At 41.0% G+C, this 21,466-nt stretch overlaps 1 protein-coding gene across 2 annotated transcripts in view; it reads left to right on the plus strand.

Annotated features, from left to right (window-relative positions):
- Positions 1–21,466, plus strand: part of LOC139391739 (collagen alpha-1(XIV) chain-like) — a 98,864-nt gene that overhangs the window by 58,810 nt on the left and 18,588 nt on the right. For both annotated transcript variants that reach the window (XM_071139244.1, XM_071139243.1), the window contains exons 23-40: positions 3,150–3,296; positions 6,887–6,961; positions 8,673–8,812; positions 9,336–9,459; positions 10,530–10,673; positions 10,832–10,996; positions 11,103–11,141; positions 11,543–11,681; positions 12,249–12,391; positions 12,708–12,817; positions 14,649–14,807; positions 15,569–15,646; positions 15,927–16,013; positions 16,267–16,320; positions 17,706–17,801; positions 18,777–18,830; positions 19,667–19,720; positions 21,263–21,316. In XM_071139244.1, coding sequence (XP_070995345.1) covers positions 3,150–3,296; positions 6,887–6,961; positions 8,673–8,812; positions 9,336–9,459; positions 10,530–10,673; positions 10,832–10,996; positions 11,103–11,141; positions 11,543–11,681; positions 12,249–12,391; positions 12,708–12,817; positions 14,649–14,807; positions 15,569–15,646; positions 15,927–16,013; positions 16,267–16,320; positions 17,706–17,801; positions 18,777–18,830; positions 19,667–19,720; positions 21,263–21,316 — 1,862 coding nt within the window. The remainder of the gene's footprint in view (positions 1–3,149; positions 3,297–6,886; positions 6,962–8,672; positions 8,813–9,335; positions 9,460–10,529; positions 10,674–10,831; positions 10,997–11,102; positions 11,142–11,542; positions 11,682–12,248; positions 12,392–12,707; positions 12,818–14,648; positions 14,808–15,568; positions 15,647–15,926; positions 16,014–16,266; positions 16,321–17,705; positions 17,802–18,776; positions 18,831–19,666; positions 19,721–21,262; positions 21,317–21,466) is intronic.

Here is a 21,466-nt window from a genome sequence, read left to right on the forward strand (position 1 = left end):
TACCCTGGTATCATCTGTCATTATGGCTGTAATAATACTAGTCCTCCAATTCAGAAGATGCTTCACTTGTGTCACGCTCAGATATTGATATTTACTTGATGCTTAAAGGGATACTTCGGGATTTTTTAAATGAGGCCCTTTATCTACAGTGTATTCTGAAAGTATTCAGACCCCTTGTCACATTCGTTATAAGGATCGGACCAAGGCGCAGCGTGGTATGCGTACATTCTTATTATTTAAAGAATGAAACACTGAACAAACTAACAAAATAACAAAACGAAACGTGAAGCTATACAAACGAGTGCTGACAGGCAACTACACATAGACACGATCCCACAAACACCAAAGGGAAATGGCTACCTAAATATGATCCCCAATCAGAGACAACGATAAACAGCTGTCTCTGATTGGGAACCATATCAGGCCAACATAGAATTACAAAAACCCCTTGACCTACAAAACCCTAGACATACAAAAACCATAGACAATACAAAAACCATAGACAATACAAAACTAGCGTACCCACCCTAGTCACACCCTGACCTAAAGGGCGTGACACCCCTTCACTTTTTCCAAATTTTGTTTACATTGCAGTCTTATTCTAAACTGGATTAAATAAAATATAAAATCTCATCAATCTACACACATTATCCCATAATAAACAAAGGGCAAACAGGTTTTCATTTTTTTATGTAAATATATTTTTAAAAATGTTTACTGAAATTATTTACATATTTATTCAGACCATTTGCTATGAGACTCGAAATTGAGCTCAGGTGCATCCTGTTTCCATCATTGAGATGTTTCTACAACTTGATTGGATCATTCTTAAATGGAAGAAGTTTGGAACCACCAAGACTCTTCCTAGAGCTGACCGCCTGGCCAAACTGAGCGATTGGCGGAGAAGGACCTTGGTCAGAGAGGTTAAATGCGGTGGTTCGCACTTTTAGTTTTGCGCGAATGCTTCCATCTATCCACGGTTTCTGGTTAGGGTAGGTTTTAATAGTCACAGTGGGTACAACTGATTTGCCGAAAGGCGGTCGGGGGGGGGGGCTTGTAGGCATGTCAGAAGTTGGTGTAACAGTGATCGAGTGTTGCAGCAGCGCGAGTACTACAGTTGATATGTTGAAAGAACTTCGGCAGCCTTTTTCTCAAATTTGCTTTCTTAAAATCCCCAGCTACAATAAATGCAGCCTCAGGTTATGTGGTTTCCAGTTTGCATAAAGTCCAGTGGAGTTCTTTGAGGGCCGTCATGGTATCAGCTTGAGGGGTGATATACACGGCCGTGACTATAACCAAAGATAAAACGGTGATAATACGGTCCGCATTTGCTTGTGAGGTATGTTATCACAATTACACCATTGTTAATCATGAAACATACACCCCCGCCCTTCATACAGTATATCCCGAAAGAGCCATGTTTCCATGAAGCAGAGTATGTTACAATCCCTGATGTCTCTCTGGAAAGAGACCCTCTCCCTGAGCTCGTCAACTTTATTATCCAGAGACTGAACATTAGCGAGTAATATACTCGGAAGCGGTGGGTGGTGTGTGCGCCTCCTATATCGGACTAGAAGACCACTTCGAGTACCTCTCCTCCGCCGGCATCGTTTTTGGTCAGTTTCTGGAATCAGTTAAATTGCCCTGGGGGGTGCGAACAAAGGATCTGCTTTGGGAAAGTCATATTCCTGGTCGTAATGCTGGTAGTGCTGGTGAGTTACCACCGCTCTGATATCCAATAGTTCTTCCCGGCTGTATGAAATAACACAAAACATTTTCCTGGCTAAAAATGTACGAAATAATACATTAAAAAAAACAAAATACTGTAAAGTTTCTGATAAGAGAATTATGTTCTCCAGGTACATAACCCAATTTAATTATATTACTCTGTCTGCAAACCAGAATTTGTAAGATCCTGGTCGAATGAAACAGACGGAGGCCCAGCTAAAATAGTCCAAAAGGTTTATTCACAGGAACGTTCTGTCGTGCACAGTACAAAGCAATTCATTTTATACTGACTTCATAAGCACGCACACACATACACACAACCATACGCACACACATACACACAAACAGACGCACACACATACACACAAACAGACGCACACAATGTCCTGCTACGCACACACTGTCTGTCCCTCTACCCTGCCAACAGAGATTAGTGACCTTGTCCTTGAGACGTACTCCCCGTTCTCTCCCAAATCTCTAGTCAGTTCAGCACCGAGCTCAGACAGTCTGTGTTTTAAAATACCATAAAGACATACTGTTTTACCCTAATTCTGACTTGGACTACACATTTATTGACTATGATTTTATACGTTCTAATTATTTCCATACAATTATATGTTTCAGGGCAGAATATTCTAATCATTCAATTGACAGATAATTCTCAACTAACAGTTTCCTAAGAGCAAGAAGCGAGGCAGCCCTCTCTGTCGGTGCCATCTTAGATAACCAAGAAGACTCGAGGCTGTAATCGCTGCCAAAATGTTTATTTGCAAACATTTCTAAAAACCTGTATTTGCTTTGTCATTATGGGGTAATGTGTGTAGATCGATGAGAAAAAAACTACAATTTAATTCGTTTTTAAGGCTGTAATGTAACAAAATTTTGAAAAAGGTCTAAGGGGTCTGACTACTTTCCGAATGCACTGTCAGATGTTATGTCTCTGTGTCCAGTATGAAGGAAGTTAGAGGTAGTTTTCCGAGGCAATGTTAGCTAGCGTTAGTTCAATGACTGAAATGTCTATGTGTATCTACCAGCTTGCTTTGCTAGAGACCCATAGACTTCCACTAATTTTGTTAACGCTAGTTAGCATTGGCTTGCGAAACTATGTCTAACTTCCTTCATACTGGACACAGAGACATACATTTTTTATCCACGGGTTCATCTGACTCTGGGGAAATAGATAAAGGGCCTCTGCCAAAATCACGGCGTATCCCTTTAAATAAATATGGTAGATCCAAACCCTGGAAGAGAGGTTGTACAATAGAATGTGGACATCTTTGAATTGGAATTCTAAGAATTGGAATTCATTACATACATTTCTATGGTGAACATGCTCCTGCTAATGACAACAGCATTGATTGTGATGGTAACTAGTGGTAAACTATGTACTGTATGTGATGGTAATTCTGTCTTCATTTTAGATGGATATAAGCAGGAGGCAAAACTGGGAGGAGGAACCACCCGGCACTGCTTCAATGACCTGACAGCTAACACGCAGTACAAGATCAGTGTGTACGCCCAACTCCAGGATACAGAGGGACCTGCAGTCTCCACCACAGAGAAGACCTGTAGGTGTTCTCTTCAACAGCTGCTTAGTGTACACTCTACTATAGCCCTACAACCGACTTGCTACTATGCTCAGAAAGGTTTCTTACGATATTGTGACAATATTGTGAAAACATATGTTCCAACATCACCACTGTAAAGACCTGTCGCTGTCGCCCGGCCTCAACATTCTAGCTTAGGGGTTGGCAACAGGCAGCTCGCGGGCCGTAACTGGCACCCAAAATGTATTTTGGCCCCCCAAAGTGTTTAGTAAAAAAAATTAAAAACTGTAAAATCACCAGCTAAAAATGTGTTTAATTTACGAAATATATTCCTAAGTATCCCCACTGCCTGGGTAGGTTCCTTGTTTCTTGTCCATCATTGGCTTATTGGTGAAATCAGCAGTCAGACAATATCTTCTTTAAGGAAATCAATCAAACCTTTATTAATGCAATTGCAGACAGAAGTTGACAACGGAAACACAGCACGTATGTTTCAGAGTAAGTTCTGCAAAATAAAACATGTCAAATTTGCTTTAATATACTTGCAGTCAACCCCTAGTGATGTAACCACCTACATCAACACCTTCTACTCATGAGACCAAACCCATGCATATACAGTTATACAAACTTGCAGGAGAAAACAATAGTCCAGTGTTTTCTAAGGGCTCGGCAGTAATTTTCCATTCACATGTGGCTTACAGTGGTATGCCTGACTAGTCTCTTATCTATTTACTCCCCTGCAGGGGTCTGTGTCTATCTCTTTTAGACTTGACGCGCTTTCTCACAGACACCCAGTTTTGACTGCAATGGCTCACACATCTGCTCAGACCGTTTCTATAAGAGGCAGAGACTAGAAAAGAACTGTGGAACAGTATTAAACCTTATAATGGATATACAGTGGGGCAAAAAAGTATTTAGTCAGCCACCAATTGTGCAAGTTCTCCCACTTAAAAAGATGAGAGAGGCCTGTAATTGTCATCATAGGTACACTTCAACTATGACAGACAAAATGAGAAAAAAAATCCAGAAAATCACATTGTAGAATTTTTAATGAATTTATTTGCAAATTATGGTGGAAAATAAGTATTTGGTCACCAACAAACAAGCAAGATTTCTGGCTCTCACAGACCTGTAACTTCTTCTTTAAGAGGCTCCTCTGTCCTCCACTCGTTACCTGTATTAATGGCACCTGTTTGAACTTGTTATCCGTATAAAAGACACCTGTCCACAACCTCAAACAGTTACACTCCAAACTCCACTATGGCCAAGACCAAAGAGCTGTCAAAGGACACCAGAAACAAAATTGTAAGCCTGCACCAGGCTGGGAAGACTGAATCTGCAATAGGTTAGCAGCTTGGTTTGAAGAAATCAACTGTGGGAGCAATTATTAGGAAATGGAAGACATACAAGACCACTGATAATCTCCCTCGATCTGGGGCTCCACGCAAGATCTCACCTCGTGGGGTCAAAATGATCACAAGAACGGTGAGCAAAAATCCCAGAACCACACAGGCCCGTCTGTCCAGGCCCGTCTGAAGTTTGCTAGAGAGCATTTTGATGATCCAGAAGAAGATTGGGAGAATGTCATGGTCAGATGAAACCAAAATATAACTTTTTGGTAAAAACTCAACTCGTCGTGTTTGGAGGACAAAGAATTCTGAGTTGCATCCAAAGAACACCATACCTATTGTGAAGCATGGGGTGGAAACATCATGCTTTGGGGCTGTTTTTTCCCAAACACACCGCCCGAGCAATGAATGAGTGGCTTCATAAGAAGCATTTCAAGGTCCTGGAGTGGCCTAGCCAGTCTCCAGATCTCAACCCCATAGAACATCTTTGGAGGGATTTGAAAGTCTGTGTTGCCCAGCAACAACCCCAAAACATCACTGCTCTAGAGGAGATCTGCATGAAGGAATGGGCCAAAATACCAGCAACAGTGTGTGAAAACCTTGTGAAGACTTACAGAAAACGTTTGACCTCTGTCATTGCCAACAAAGGGTATATAACAAAGTATTGAGATAAACTTTTGGTATTGACCAAATACTTATTTTCCATTTCATAAAAAATCCTACAATGTGATTTTCTGGATTTTTTTCCCTCATTTTGTCTGTCATAGTTGAAGTGTACCTATGATGAAAATTACAGGCCTCTCTCATCTTTTTAAGTGGGAGAACTTGCACAATTGGTGGCTGACTAAATACTTTTTTGCCCCACTGTATTGCTAATCTGTGGTCCAGGACCCTATTAATGTAGTGGGGGGGGGGGGGGTCTTCCCCTTCTATTAATACAACATAAGCATAGTCATTTATTATAATATATCAATCATTTGGTGCAGCCCCTATCATGACCCCCATCACCACACATAAAAAAATAAACGTATATGATTGTGTCTCAATGTAATCTCGGTATGAAATGATAGGTATTTTGAAATACAATCTCTTTTTGGGCTTAGTTGTGGTCAATTTGCAGTGTACAAATTATTTGAATTATGTCCTGGCCCTCCGACCATTCTTTCCGACAAAAAACGACCAGTGTCTGAATCTAGTTGCCTACCCCTGGTATAGATGCTTAGTATTCTTTACTCTACATGCGACATACAGTACTACTACAACCAACTTGCTACATACTATTCTCACAGCATAGCTACAACATTGTCACAATGTTATGACAACATTAGTTACAACATCAGTCCACAGAAAGCTGATAAGAAGCCTAAGAACAATTGACACATTTCTCAACACATTTCTCGACAAAACACTGAGAACATACTTGTACTAAAAATGATTCCCTCTAGACTGTAGCAACATTCTTAGAAGATTATCCAAACCAAACATACAGCTGCATGATTTACAGACAATCACAACATTTTCACAACATTATTAGTCTCCTGTGAGGCACTTTAATTCCTCCCTGCACTGTCGGAACTAGAAGCACAAGCATTTCGCTACACTCGCATTAACATCTGCTAACCATGTGTATATGACCAATAATATTTGATTTGATTAGGAGTGAATTGTGATTGGGTCTGTGGCCAACTCACAGCAGTAATCAAGGCACTCTGTCCAACCGACCAGGCATTTGTTTGCATTGAGTTCATTTACGTTGAGTTTAGACACCGATTTATAGCTTTGTTTTGATACAGATTACAGCTTAAAGGCCTTTTTAAATTGCCCTGCGTTTCCCCAGGCTGCCATCAAAAGTAATTCCCAGTTTGAGGTAGCTGAATTACTATGGCGATAAAGTCTATGTGGTTTTCAGCAGGGTTTCTGAGCTAGAAAAAAACGGTACAATTCATTTCAATTTGACTACCGCTGCTGGTAGTGATCAAGCTAGAAAATTACATGGGTAACTTAATCATAAACTCAGCATGCTTCTAAGCATAAGCTACCATCTCAGATTTACTCTCTTAATTCCTTCTTATTCTTCTACCATCCGACTGATTATATATATTATGTTTGATGGTAGTATCAATGAGGGATCTTCTGTGAGGATTTTTTTTTTTACTGTAAATGAAAGCCTCACCAAGCATGTTTGTCAGGTGAGGTGACATAGACGTGTAATAAGGATGTTATAATGACTTGTGTGTGTCTTATGTCATTGCTTTCATGCAGTCCCTGTTCCCACCCCGGCACCCACCAGACCACCCACCACGACCGCTCCTCCCAGTATACCCTCAGTCAAGGAAGGTAAGACAAAAGGCCTGTTGTTAACAAATACCTGTGGGCCCTATTGTGGTGCACTCTTCTAATAAGAGGGTATTTCCACTCCATTCCTATATGGTGACCAGCACTTATGTCATCAGTGTTTTCCTTAGTAATATCTTGGGTGGGCTGCTGGAGAGAAATACTTTAGGTCTGTATTTTGTTTAGTAAGCTATAGTGCTTTTGGCTTGGTCTCAAAGCACTTCATGTACCTAAATGGGGTAAAGGGAACTCATACTGTCCACCACCACTGTAAACATCTACCTGGGTGGTGTATCGTAGCCATTTTGCACCCGAATGCTCACAAGTCACCAGGCATTGGCGAACATATACTGTAGAGATATCCCCTATGGTAGATTATCTACACTTGTATTTTTGTGCAACTCACTTTGAGTGGCATTAACCTTAACATAATTTTGTCTGGTGCTCAAGGAAATTCTGAAGGGCTTTGGCTTCCAGGCAATGCCCCCAATGGAATAACTAGCACTAGCGCAGTCAGGACTAAAGATATTGAAGGTAAATCAGAGAGCCCTCAGAACAGGCAGTTACCATGGAAATCACTCTGTCAAGTTGCTGGGTCAATTTTCAACCGGCCCCTGACTGACATTCAAACGTCAAATGACTCCTGACACATATTTGTGACTCTAATATAAGTTCATATACGCAGTGTCTATTGCAGTCATGACTACAGACATCTTAAACAACAGTAAAGCTGTTTAATGTGCTTTTGGAATAATCACAAATCTTTTCAGACTCCCAAAAATGGTCCCATTATGAGCTTTTGAGTCTGAGATAATACTGTGAGCCGGAACTTGTGTTACAGTCTTGTATCAAGTCAGAATATTTCAGAGTTTACAATTCTCCAACAAACACATGCAACATAATATTATCTGAAGATATAACGTGTAGAAAATAAGGAAATGTTTACTTTTATTTGCCATTTTTGAGAACAATCATTTTAGCAGTTTTCTGGGATGAGTTTGTAAAAGTTAATTGAAAACTCACTCCCCTCTCTGTTCGAACTCAGACCAAGTCCATTTTAAAGCCTGTAAATCGTTTTTTTTATTATTGTTATTGTTGGCATAGGAAATATCAACAAATGCAACTTTTAGTTTACTTTGCATCCCACATACTAGCAACTTTTACTATCAATGTTCCTTTGAAAATCACAGAGCAGAACAGAACAAAAAACGAAAGCAAACAACAGGAATTTAGGTGTTATACTGGTCAATCTGACCCTGGCTGGCCCTGGTATTAGAGAGGAAAGTTGTTGAGATAATTGCCAATCATCACAGCTCCTCTCTCGTAAACTGTGGAGAAAGAGAACGCTCTCTCCACTCGCCATTGTGATTCTTCCACTGCTGCTTGCTGAGGCTAGTATCCGTTTGTATTACCTATATATATGCTGTCTGTCAGAACTCTTTTTGTATGCACTGAATTTAAATTGCTCTTGATAAGAGCATGTTCTCAGTGGCTTGGAAATGTAAATGTCCTTTTCTGTCTCCCTCTGTCTCTTTCTCTGTTTGTGTACTACTTTCTCTCAATCTTCCCATCTCTACCTTCTCCTCTTCTCCTTTTCTCACTCCTCATCCCTCTCCCCTCTTTCCTCATCTCAACATTCTTCATCCTCCCTGCACTTACTTTTATGTACTTCTCTCTTTCTCTCTCCTCTCTCTCCCTTGTTCTCACCTGACAGTTTGCAAGGCGGCCAAGGCAGACCTGGCATTTCTAGTGGACGGCTCCTGGAGCATCGGTGATGACAACTTCCTGAAAATCATCCGCTTCCTGCACAGCACAACAGGAGCCCTCGACATCATTGGACCAGATGGTACTCAGGTAAATATTGACTAACCGATGGTCCTGTGGCCAGCTAGCACTTACAGATGTAGGATCTTAATTGGATCACCCTGTTGCAGGAGAACTTTCCTGCAATCCAGGAAATATAAAACTTATGGTGTATTTGAGGTTTAAAAAGGCTTCTGAAGTTTGACATTTCAGATTTTATTTTCCCTTGTAAATTGTATCAATCTCTACAAAAATGTCCATTAATTATAATCCACATAATACTTCCTATTTCCTGTTGCTGCAGGATTATTTTCCTGCTGTACCAAACTAGCTCAAATTACGATCCTACATCTGTACAGTATTTTACTTCATCTTGTAAGTGATATACTCAAATAAATTGTCATAAATGGTCTTGGAACACCTATGTTTGACTATGTGTCACGTGTGCTTTTATGAACAATACATTTACGCTGTCCATTATTAGTCCACTCATTACCCCCCCCCCACACACACACACACACACACACAAAACTCTGAAATTTCAATTGAACTCAAAATATCTTTCTCCCATCAGGTGGCCATTGTCCAGTTCAGTGACGATGCCAGAACCGAGTTCAAACTTAACTCGTACGACAATAAGGAGAGGCTGCTAGAGGCCATTAACCGCATCTCCTATAAGGGAGGGAACACCAAGACAGGCAAGTGGACATCGGGCCTTATTCACTATATTAAAAACAATGTTTTGACCATCAAGGCAAACCTTTGTCAAACCTTATTCACTCTCTACCAATGTAGAGTGTCATACTATTACTCTGACGCATACTTTAACGGGAAATTTAAAAAAAAATCTACTTCATATTCAACATCTCCAGCACCACCCCAACATCAACATATGTGAAAATGGCACGTTTCTATGTTTTGTAGTAAAAAAAATAGAGGAAGATAAGTGTTTCCAATGACATCGTCAACCAATTAGTAGACAATTAGTAGGTAATTAGTAGTACATACTTACTCACAATTGGTCAAAATCACACGACGCACACCGATGAAGTCATTGGAAACACTTATCTTCCTGTTTACGACAAAACATAGAAACGCACCATTTTGACATATGTTGATGTTGGGGTGGTGCTGGAAATGATGAATATGAAGTAGAAATATTTTGGAGTTTCCCTTTAAGTTCCTTTTTCTTTTCTTTTTTTTATGTCTAAATGGACTACCATAACAGTAAATTAACAGGATGACTGAATCCCATTGAGACAGCTGTAGATGCCAGATGAACAGAAATACCCTTTATTGACTTTCCTTTTGTAACCTGCTGAAAAATAATCAGTCATTGTAATCAAGCAGGCCAGAGTAATCAAGCCCAGCTTCCGAAGAACAGTGAGATGCTGTCATTAATCAGTGGATCCCCAAGGGAAGCGATAATGCATTCATCTAACAATGTTTTTTTTTTTTCAAACGGGTGCAACGAAGAAGTCCGCTTGGTAATGCTAATTGTTGCATTGTTTTCTCCTTTGAATATGCTGTATTTGTGTGTAATGTGTATTGTTGCAGGTGGGGTGGGAATAATAACGAAGAAAATGTGTTGTTGCTGAATATTTTTGCAGTGATACTGATAACCCAACACCACGATCCTCTACCAAGGAGCCTGGCTATATCCTGCTGTCGATATCGCTTTGAGTGTAACTCCTTTCTTTATCTTCCCCTCCTATCCTCCCTCTCTCTTTCTCTCCCTCCATCCCTCCCTCTAATTCTCTTACTGTAGGGCTAGCCATCCGGCATGTGAAAGACACCATCTTCACAGTGGGAGGAGGTATCCGGAGGGGCATTCCCAAAGTACTGGTGGTGTTGACTGACGGGCGCTCTCAGGACGATGTCAACAAGGTCTCCAAAGAGATGCAGATGGAAGGTGAGGCACATGATGCAATAATTTCATTGAATAGATTGTGGTACATGAAAAGAACATTCTACAAAAAAGTATCTGTATATGTTAATCCAACAAAATGTTTTAGTTAGGCATGTACATAACACACTATTGGCAATACTGTATGCTTACCTTCTTCACAGGGTACATTGTTTTTGCCATTGGTTTTGCGGATGCGGACTACGGGGAGCTGGTGAGCATCGCCAGCAAGCCTAGCGAGAGACACGTTTTCTTTGTGGATGATTTAGACGCCTTCAAGAAAATTGAGGAAAAGCTGGTCACTTTTGTTTGTGAGGCTGCCACTGCCAGTGAGTCCTACAGGAGCACAATCTAAATATGTCATATAAAAGCACAGGGGGCATATTATTGTGTGCATTTTTATCCATGCAGTGACATAAATGTTTTGTCTTTCAGCTTGTCCTTCGGTGGCGATGAGTGGCAGTACCTTGCCAGGTTAGAGACTGGAGCATACTTACTTATTCATGTGTCCTGGCACACAGGGCACAGTCAAGACCTCTCTACTCTCATACCCGTTGACTAGTTATGACCCCAGTATAACTGTTATGCACAAAATCACTGTAAACTGGACAGGTACAGTACAGTTGACTCCTGCTAAGTGCACATCAGATTAGTGCAAACTCTGGACTTAAGACTACGTAAAATGGCCTCTTCCCGAGTGCACATGTAAGTCAGAATATCTTAATGATAAGAAGTAGAAGCTCAGAATTGAGAAGTCATGATGAAAACAGAGCCAGTCACAATGAAAAAACAGATTATTTTTACTTGTCAGTAGTACTGTGCATGGACATGTCTGCTTTTAAACCAACTCATGGTTGTTTATGTTGTGGCTGCAGGTTTCAGGATGATGGAGATGTTTGGCCTGGTGGAGGGTCTGTATGGACATGTATCAGGAGTGTCCATGGAGCCTGGCACCTTCAACAGCTTCCCCTGCTTCCGCCTGCACAACAACTCCCTCCTTGCCCAGCCCACTAAGTATGGACACTAGCATCTTAACTAAAAGGCATAACAGTACATTGCCTTCTATCAATCATGTAGAATTTAGTAGACACTCTTGTCCAAAGCGACAAAACGTCAGTGAGTACAATGAGCATGATACAGGTAAAGCTACTCTATGACAGCGGTAAGTATTGGCACCACTTACCCAATGATAACATTGAATCCTCTTTTCCTGACACTTGGCCTGAAAATGCTGTTATTACAATGAAGAGGTGGTGATAATGACAGACAGCTGGCCTCACCTGGTGTATTTCATCTCCTTCATCTGCAACAATCCCACATCACAGAAAACATAGTCATTTTGTGTCTCATTCTCAAATTATAATGCAGCAAATGTGGTACATATACAGTATGAAGAAACAATAGCTTCCTGCTCTTAGCCTCTTTTAAGAATTGAATGACACTATTGAAGGAATTGAATTGGCAAGTTGAAACAGCTTTTGAAATGGTGTTTGATAGCAGTTGAGCTCTGTAAAGGTGCTACAACAAAAGCCACTGTATGTTCAGACTAGAGCCTATTGATCTGGGAACTTTCCACCCCAGGTTTATCCACCCCGAGGGTTTGCCCTCTGATTACACCATCACTATGCTGTTCCGCCTGCTGCCTGAAACGCCCAAGGAGCCCTTTGCATTGTGGGAGATCCTCAACAAGGACAACGAGCCCTTGGTGGGCGTCATCCTGGACAGTGAGTAGGATGCCGGGGGACGGGACTGGGTCTTAGCTGGGACCGTGTGTCAAGTTCCCATTGTTTGGTTGCTGTTATAAGATAGGCAAAGCAATGGACATTTTGCCAGGTGTCTTTGCTCATATATCAATTGTGAGCAGCAGAATGATTTGTGTGTAAATGAAATTTTTTATCAATGTGTAGTAGGCTACAGGTCTAGTAAACCTTCTATGCCTCCTCTATTTGAAACGAGAACATTCCTCACTATTTTCGAGTTTGTACTGAATATGTTATGAAACTGCAGAAAGTTAGGCTAACATTCTCTTTCCAACGCTAGACAGTGGCAAGACCCTCACCTTCTTCAACCATGACTACAAAGGACAGTTTCAGACTGTGACCTTCGAGGGACCTGAGATCAAGAAGCTCTTCTACGGCAGTTTCCACAAGGTCAAATTTCAAAAACACTCTTTGTTATCTCACTTCCTCAGTGCAAGGCTGCTGCAACATAACCCTAACACCTCAGGGAATGTCCTGCTTCCTGGCTATAAGCCAGCTTGTTGAGTGATGTTAAGTCACTCTTGTCTGGCTTTCAGTGGAGCTTACAATACCTTTGCCCTGAGACATGTCTGTAGACTCCTATGTTATCAGGGCTAACAATACCTTAGGCCTGAGACATGCCTGTAGACTCCTATGTTCTAACAATACCTTTGCCCACATCCATGGCCTGCTGCTTAAGTGAATGATGATATGCTTTTTCTCTTCACTGGCACAGTTATCTGATAGTGTATTCAAGTCACCCACTTGCCAATGTCATAATCATCCTCTTTCTATTGATGCCAAAACTTTGCTTGGCAACTTACATTATCATCCATGAGTGAGATGTAGCACCTGAAACAAACACCTACCTTTTTTGATGCAGTTCTTAAATCACTTATGTTTTGACTATTCAAATAGTTTCAACTTTTTTGCTGCACAATAATAATATAATATTCCATTTAGCAGATGTTTTTATTCATGCATACAGGTGGCCCCAGTGGGAAATGAACCCACAACCGTTAGTGTTGCATGCACTGTGCTCTACCAACTGAGCCACACAGGACCACTAAAAAATGTGTAGCTGTAGCATTAATATATAGTGTGGGTAGTACTGTGCCATGTAATGTTCACAAGAAATGGCCATCATATTTGACTTGCTATCTGTTGAAATAAAATAAAATATTTAAAAAATGCTAACCATGTGGAATGAAGCTGACACCCGAAATATTGCCAGGATAATGTATGCACATTTGAATCATAGCCACTTTCAAACAAGCTAAACAAACTAAACTATGCAGGGAGGAGGAAATTGATGTGACTGAAAGTGACTATGGCCTGGATTCATGTAAACCACTGTTGCCTTTTTCCTCAGCAAATTATCACCAACGATTACTGCAATTCTTTCCCCTGCCAATCCATAAGTATTCTCATGTGTCATCTTGTCAGCACTTCGCCCATCAGGCTTGGTGATAATGTGGTAACATATTAGATTACCTCTCAAGAAGACTTGACTAACGGCTAGATACTTCTCTGACTCCTTGCATTGCAGTAGGTGTTTTTTTTAAGACGCCTAATTCAAATGATTCATCGGGAATCTGTTTTTGTCGAAAAAAAGAGGTAAAGCGCTTTAACATAGTAATGCACCAATGTCAAACAAAGCTGAAAGTGCTGTTTCATAAAGACATACGTTCACAGTTGATAATCAGGTATGAATAGATATTTGCTAGAGGAATGTCTTGAAATTCCCCCATATATTTCCCCCACGAGACATCCCATTTCCAACGAAGCATACAGGAGAAACTTGATGTGTCAAAGGTAGAAAACCGTCTGAAATCCACCGACTTCAAAACCGACTCTTGTTTCGGGTGACTAGTGGAATGCTTGCGCAGAAATCTGTCCTTCTTTTACAGCCTGTGTCTCTTTGAACCTCTTTCTGTTTTCTGAAACCGTAACTCTTTAATGCTCCCCAGTGATTTATTGAGACGCGCATATAAGATGTTTCAATCGCACTGCGTCTGTGTTCCAAACAGACCTGGGTTCAAATACTATTTCAAATCATTTAGGATAATTTATCTGTGTTTAGAATTGAGCTTGCCTGGCGCCATGGTACCAATATGAATAGCCGCAAAAGTGTAAACCCTGCCAAACTGGCACTCCAAGCAGGCTTTGGCAAATGCTCAAAGTATTTGAAAGATTTAAAATAGTATTTGTACCCAGGTCTGGTTCTTCATTTTCCCTGTAGCTGCACATGGCTATTAGCAAGACCAGCGCCAAGGCTGTCATTGACTGTAAGCTAGTAGGGGAGAAGGCCATCAACGCGGCGGGCAACATCACCACGGATGGCCTGGAGGTGCTGGGACGCATGGTGCGCTCCAGGGGGAAGAAGGACAGCTCTGCTCCGGTAAGCTGTGACAGATAGATCAGAGAAGGTATACAAGAAGACATTTTGACATCGATGTAGAATTACTAGAATATACTGTAGTTCTAAGGACATCCCCATTCAATATCCATGTCAATATTCCGTAATTAGATTTCTATGCATTTTTAACCCCTTGATTCTTCTTATTTTATGTGCAGTCTGGCTGAATTCTAACATACACTATGGTGTTTAGTGTCATGGAGTATTCAATAGAGTGGTGATAAACTACCTAGGTTATGTATTCTTATAACAGCATTAAGACAGAGAGTTTGAATAAAGTATAATCACATCAGCACGTCAAGATCTATTTTCCACTAAAAATAAACAAGTCATAGAAACAACTGTACTTTTCATATCCAATCTCCCAGTTCCATAAATTGCCCAGATACCCTCATACAGGAATAGCAGTGAGATGTACTCTCTGATAGGCTTGATCATTTTCTTTATTTGACAAAAACTCTTCACACTTTTCTTTCAAATTGACCCCTTTCAGGACAGGAGAAAACAGAGCAATCTGTTTGGAGAGACCAATTATTGATAGATTCTTCCTCCTCAATAAGAGATGTGCAACAATTCTGTTAATAATGCGTAATACTGAATAATTATCATACTTTCTCTCAGGTCTTATTTAGGAGATTCACAGCTTGCTGCTAGTTCTATCAAGAGACAATTATTCAAGTAACAACATGTTTGTAGTGAATGTAAGAAAAGATGTGTGTGTTTGTTGCTCTTTTTGTCCTCAGTTCCAACTGCAGTCGTTTGACATCGTCTGCAGCACGTCCTGGGCCAGCCGAGACAAGTGCTGTGAGCTTCCTGGTTTGGTGAGTTCACGCCTCGCTACTGATCTCATCTACTGACTGACGTGGGATGACCTTAACCTTTGTTGTAATGTGTCGTAGGATGTTGTAGGATAGTCATAGATGTCATATTGTGTCATCTTGTTATTGTGTTATCATAAGGTCATTATCCTATTATTTGTTTTAGCATTATCGTCATTATCATTATGCTTTGGTCATTATCATAATCATTAGGTCATTGTACTCTTGTGTTGCATGTATTGTCATACAGTCATGTTATGGTGGTATTTGTCTCATCTCTAAGAGGAAGGAGGAGGACTGTCCTGCCATGCCGAGGGCCTGCACCTGCAGCCAGGAAAGCAAAGGTCCCCCTGGCCCCACTGGACCCCCTGTGAGGACCCTCCTTCTCTCCTTAATCAGCATCATGTGTTACTTACAGCTGTTGTTGAGCTAGGATTTCATTCATTCATTGCATTCAGTGGCTGATGAACATAACACAGTGTGACATATGGGGATGGAGAGTACATACACCCGGTGTGTGATAGTGTGTTTAGGATGTGTTGATAGTGTGTGTCTTTAAGGTATGTGGTCCTTATCTTGATGGAGTGTGACAGAGGGTGTGTGGGTGTTTGTGTTATCAACAGGGAGGACCTGGGATCAGAGGAGGGAGAGGGGACCGTGGAGAACCAGGAGCTGTGGTACAGTATATACACACACACACACACACACACACACACACACACACACACACACACACACACACACACACACACACACACACACACACTCATGTAAATAAAAACACAATGAAAGTCAATGCAGCTTGTAACAATTCCACAAGCACTCAGTGGGTGGGTGGGTGGGTGGGTGGGTGGGGGGACAGACACATACCCTCATTGATGGATACCAGACACATACCCTCTTGGATACCTCTCTTCCATAAAATATCCCTTGTGTATTGCTAAGCTGAAAACCCACTCTTTCTATAAATGCCCTTTGCAAAGTTCTAATCTTTTATTCATTTCTCACTCTCTCATGCTATTAGACTTGGATTGCACGGGTCTTGAAAGTCCCAGAAAATTGTACTGGTGTTTGAATGGGGTGTTATTATAGCATGTAAAGGTCCTTGTAATGCAGCCGTCCTCGCAGTGCACCCATGCTGTCTTTCTACTCTCATGAATTTCATATTCATTGGAGATGCAACGTGCTCCCATGAAAGTCAATGACCTGCGACTGGTAGGCTCCTGACAAGACAGACAGAGAGCAGCCTCACGGGTCTCTGACTTGCAGTTAAATCACTGAGTTAGCCTAAAGCCCCCTCTCAGACACCCAGACCTAGGTCAGGTAATGTATAAAGGATGAAGACAGTTAAAATAAAATATATACAATTTAGTGGATTCGGCTATTTCAGCCACATCCGTTACTGACAGGTGTATAGAATTATGTCTGAGTGTTGGAGTGTACCCCTGGCTATCCATAAATAATAATAATAATGCCGTCTAGTTTGCTTAATATAAGCAATTTGAAATGATTTATACTTTTACTGATACTTAAGTATATTTTAGCAATTACATTTACTATTGATACTTAAGTATATTTAAAACCAAATACTTTTAGACTTTTACTCAAGTAGTATTTTACTGGGTGATTTTAACTTTTACTTGAGTCATTTTCTATTAAGTTATCTTTACTTTTCCTCAAGTATGATAATTGGGTACTTTTTCCACCACTGGTTAGGTTAGCCAATAGTGGCCAGATCATGTGGGTGCATGCGTTCTCCAAAGATGGAGAGGGACAGTTTATGGCTTGATCAGAGGAAGGTGGTCAGGGAGATGGTTGATTAAAATGTTGTCTGGTGACGATCTTATCTTATTATTGGCCTATATGTAAATAAAACATGTTTACAGTACTAGTGTTCAGTTAGATTTTACTTTGTAATTTGGTGTGTATTTCCTCTGTTCGTTCCAGTGATACTAGATTGTTGTAATAACTGTAGAAAGCAGGGAATTTAACTAGAACTATAGTAAAATGTTAACTATATTCTAATTTACTTTATCAATGTGTTCTTCTGTCTCTGTGACAGGGACCGATAGGTCCAGTTGGGGACGCTGGTTCTCCTGGGCTGCAGGGGCCTCCTGGACCCCAGGGGCCCGGCGGACGTACCATCATGGGCCCTCCGGTAAGCCACACATACACATTAATTGAGACACACACCATCTAATACTGCACATATTAGAGGAGTCTAGTATCCCAACACACATAACATACAGTAGCTACAGTACCTGATTTACCTAGGCATGCTATAAAGACTGCCTTTTAAAAGGTGTTGTAATACTCAGATGTTGATTCTTTCTTGCCCAAAGGATGTTGTTAAACGTAAGCCGTAAAGGAGGGAGGATGTATCGTAACCTAATAGACTGTAAACAGAACAGTCAAATATGAAGTACTGGGTTACACCTGCATTGGTATTAACAGATCAATGACTAATGAATGACAGGTAAAACATTAAAGGATACGCCCAGATGTCTTAACTTTACTAAGGCCATGTTTAAGCCAGCCTATGGTAAAGTATTTGATGGTATAACATACAGAAGTGCTATATTGAAGACATTATCTATTTGTTGTTAATTCAGGATTATTGTCATGATCGTGATAAGAGACAGACCAAGGCGCAGCGTGTGTTGAGTTCCACATCTTTATTATGGCGAAACTTCAAACAAAAACAATAAACCAACAACGAAACATGAAAGTAGTGGTGCCACATGCACATACACAAAACAATATCCCACAAACACAGGTGGGAAAAATGGCTACCTAAATATGATCCCCAATTAGAGGCAATGATTACCAGCTGCCTCTAATTGGAACCATACAAAACACCAACATAGAAATAATGAACTAGAACACCCCCTAGTCACGCCCTGACCTACAACTCTTTAGAGAACCAAGGGCTGTCTATGGTCAGGGCATGACAATTATGGTGACAGGTAGGGGATAAGTAAAGGTACAGCTACTGGAAGAGTTTGGAAACAAATGGCATTTGTAGTTAGAAAGCACACTGTGACCATATAGTGACGACCCCAACTTATGAAATAGCCTCCAAATAAACTTGATATTTGCTGTTGATATTTATTGTTGTTTTTTCCAACTTCAGGGTGGTCCAGGAGAAAGAGGTGAGAAGGGTGCAGCTGGCGCTCCAGGAATACAGGTAAAGACCACCATTCACTTCCTGCCCTTTCAGACACACTTTCCCTCATCACAAAATGGCATTCAGTCTTCAAATGACACCATTGCACCAAATGGTGATCTTTTGAATGGCATATTGAATATCTATCTCTGTAAGGGAACTGTTAATGGGAACATGTCATTCTGAATTCTGGTAAGAGAGTTGCTGCATAATTTGAGTGAAAGAGCTTCTGCTACCGTTTGGTTGATGTGATGTCAGTTTTATTTCAATGCATTAAAGGATTTGCACAGGTAATAAATAAGAGGAGAAGGAAGAAGTTGGTCTTAACCACTGATACAGGGTCAGATATTTTCCATCCTCCTAATGGTAAATTTGAGCATTGGCGGTTGGGTAATCTGATCCTAGATCTGTGGTTATGGGCAGCGCCTGCCTAGACCGTAACAAGACATCACAGCAGTTTTTACAAAACAATAGCTATTTCCCCTCTGTTGTAATGACTCATGTTTAAGATGCAATACACTTTCATTATAATCCATCTCTGAGCAAATTAAGATGGATCCTGTCAATAACTGTAGAGGTTGGGAGATGTATACTTTTGTTTGTAATAGGCTTTGAGCCATGCCATTGGCATTCAGTACTCGTTGTGTCTGAGTGAGGGAATTTGACTTTGACGGCTGTGAAGGTCATACAAGAGACTGTGTATTACAAACAGCTCCAGCTTCACAACATTAATTATCTGTAATGAGTTAGGATAATGGTCCAACCATCCGAGCCTGTCAATACAAATGTATTCATGCTGACACCCTTAACTGGCCTTTTTGTTTTCACCTTTTTGTTTTCTCTCTCTACGGTTGCAGGGCATTCCTGGATCTCCTGGGCCATCAGGTCGAGCGGGACAAACAGGAACAAGGGTAAGGTCTTGTCGGTCTGTTTACAGTGCATTCGGAAAGTATTCAGACCTTTTCCCTTTTTTCCACATTTTGTTATTATTTACATACATTTTCAGACCCTTTGTTATGAGACTCGAAATTGAGCTCAGGTGCATCCTGTTTCCATTGATCATTCTTGAGATGTTTCTACAACTTGATTGGAGTCCACCTGTGGTAGATTTAATTGATTGGACGTATAAGGTCCAACAGTTGACAGTGCATGTCAGAGCAAAAACTAAGTCATGAGTCAAAGGAATTGTCCGTAGAGCTCTGAGACAGGATTGTGTTGAGGCACAGATCTGGGGAAAGCTATATAAAAAATATCTGCAGCATTGAAGGTCCCCAAGAACACAGTGGCCTCCATCATTCTTAAAGAGAATACGTTTGGAACCACCAAGACTATTCCTATAGCTGGCCGTCCGGCCAAACTGAGCAATCGGAGAGAAGGCCTTGGTCAGGAAGGTGGCCAAGAACCCAATGGTCACTCTGACAGAGCTCTAGAGTTCCTCTGTGGAGGTGAGAGAACCTTTCAGAAGGACAACCATCTCTACAGCACTCCACTAATCAGGCCTTTATGGTAAAGTGTCCAGACGGAAGCCACTCCTCAGTAAAAGGCTCATGACAGCCCGCTTGGAGTTTGCCAAAAGCCACCTAAATCTCTAGTTTGATGAAACCAAGGTTGAACTCTTTGGCCTGAATGCCAAGCATCACGTCTGGAGGAAACCTGGCACCATCCCTTCGGTGAAGCATGGTGGTGGTAGCATCATTCTGTGGGGATGTTTTTCAGCGGCAGAGACTGAGAGACTAGTCAGGATCGAGGGAAAGATAAACGGGCAAAGTACAGAGAGATCCTTGATAACCTGCTCCAGGGCATTCAGGACCCCAGACTGGGGCAAAGGTTTACCTTCCAACAGGACAACAAGCCTAAGCACACAGCCATGTCCATGCTTGGCTTTGGGACAAGTCTCTGAATGCCCTTGAGTGGTTCAGCCATAGCCCGGACTTAAACCCGATCTAACATCTCTAGAAAGACCTGAAAATAGCTGTGCAGCGACGCTCCCCATCCAACCTGACAGAGCTTGAGAGGATCTATAGAGAAGAATGGGAGAAACTCACCAAATACAGGTGTCAAGCTTGTAGCGTCATACCCAAGAAGACTCAAGGCTGTAATAACTGGCAAAAGTGCTTCAACGAAGTACAGAGTAAAGGGTCTGAATACTTATGTAAATGTGATATTTCAGTTTCATATTTTTCATAAATTTGTAAAAATGTATAAAAAACTGTTTTTACTTTGTCATGATAGGGTATTGTGTGAAGATTGACGAAGGGAAAAAAACTTGAATCCATTTTAGAATAAGACCGTAACGTAACAAAATGTGGATAAAGTCAAAGGGTTTGAATACTTTCTGAAAGCATTGTAATCAAAAGGAATAGATTTATGTGAATATGAAGTTGTGGTATATGAGCTGCCATAATAGAACAGTCTCATAGGCATTAATATGTACTTGTAACACCTTTCCACAGGGACTTCCTGGTAAAGATGGACCCCAGGGGCGAACAGGACCTCCGGGGACTATAGTGAGTATTATTGTTTGTGGATTTAGCATCAGGAACTGATGAATTCATTTGATTTAATGTCAATGAATTGTAAAATTAAATCTGCAATTTATAATACTTTCTTGTCAAAGGTACTATCCCTGTAGGTTAATTGTTTGTGCCCCTTGGCGA

This window comes from Oncorhynchus clarkii, chromosome 32, assembly GCF_045791955.1.
Source record: "Oncorhynchus clarkii lewisi isolate Uvic-CL-2024 chromosome 32, UVic_Ocla_1.0, whole genome shotgun sequence".
NCBI classification, from domain to species: domain Eukaryota; kingdom Metazoa; phylum Chordata; class Actinopteri; order Salmoniformes; family Salmonidae; genus Oncorhynchus; species Oncorhynchus clarkii.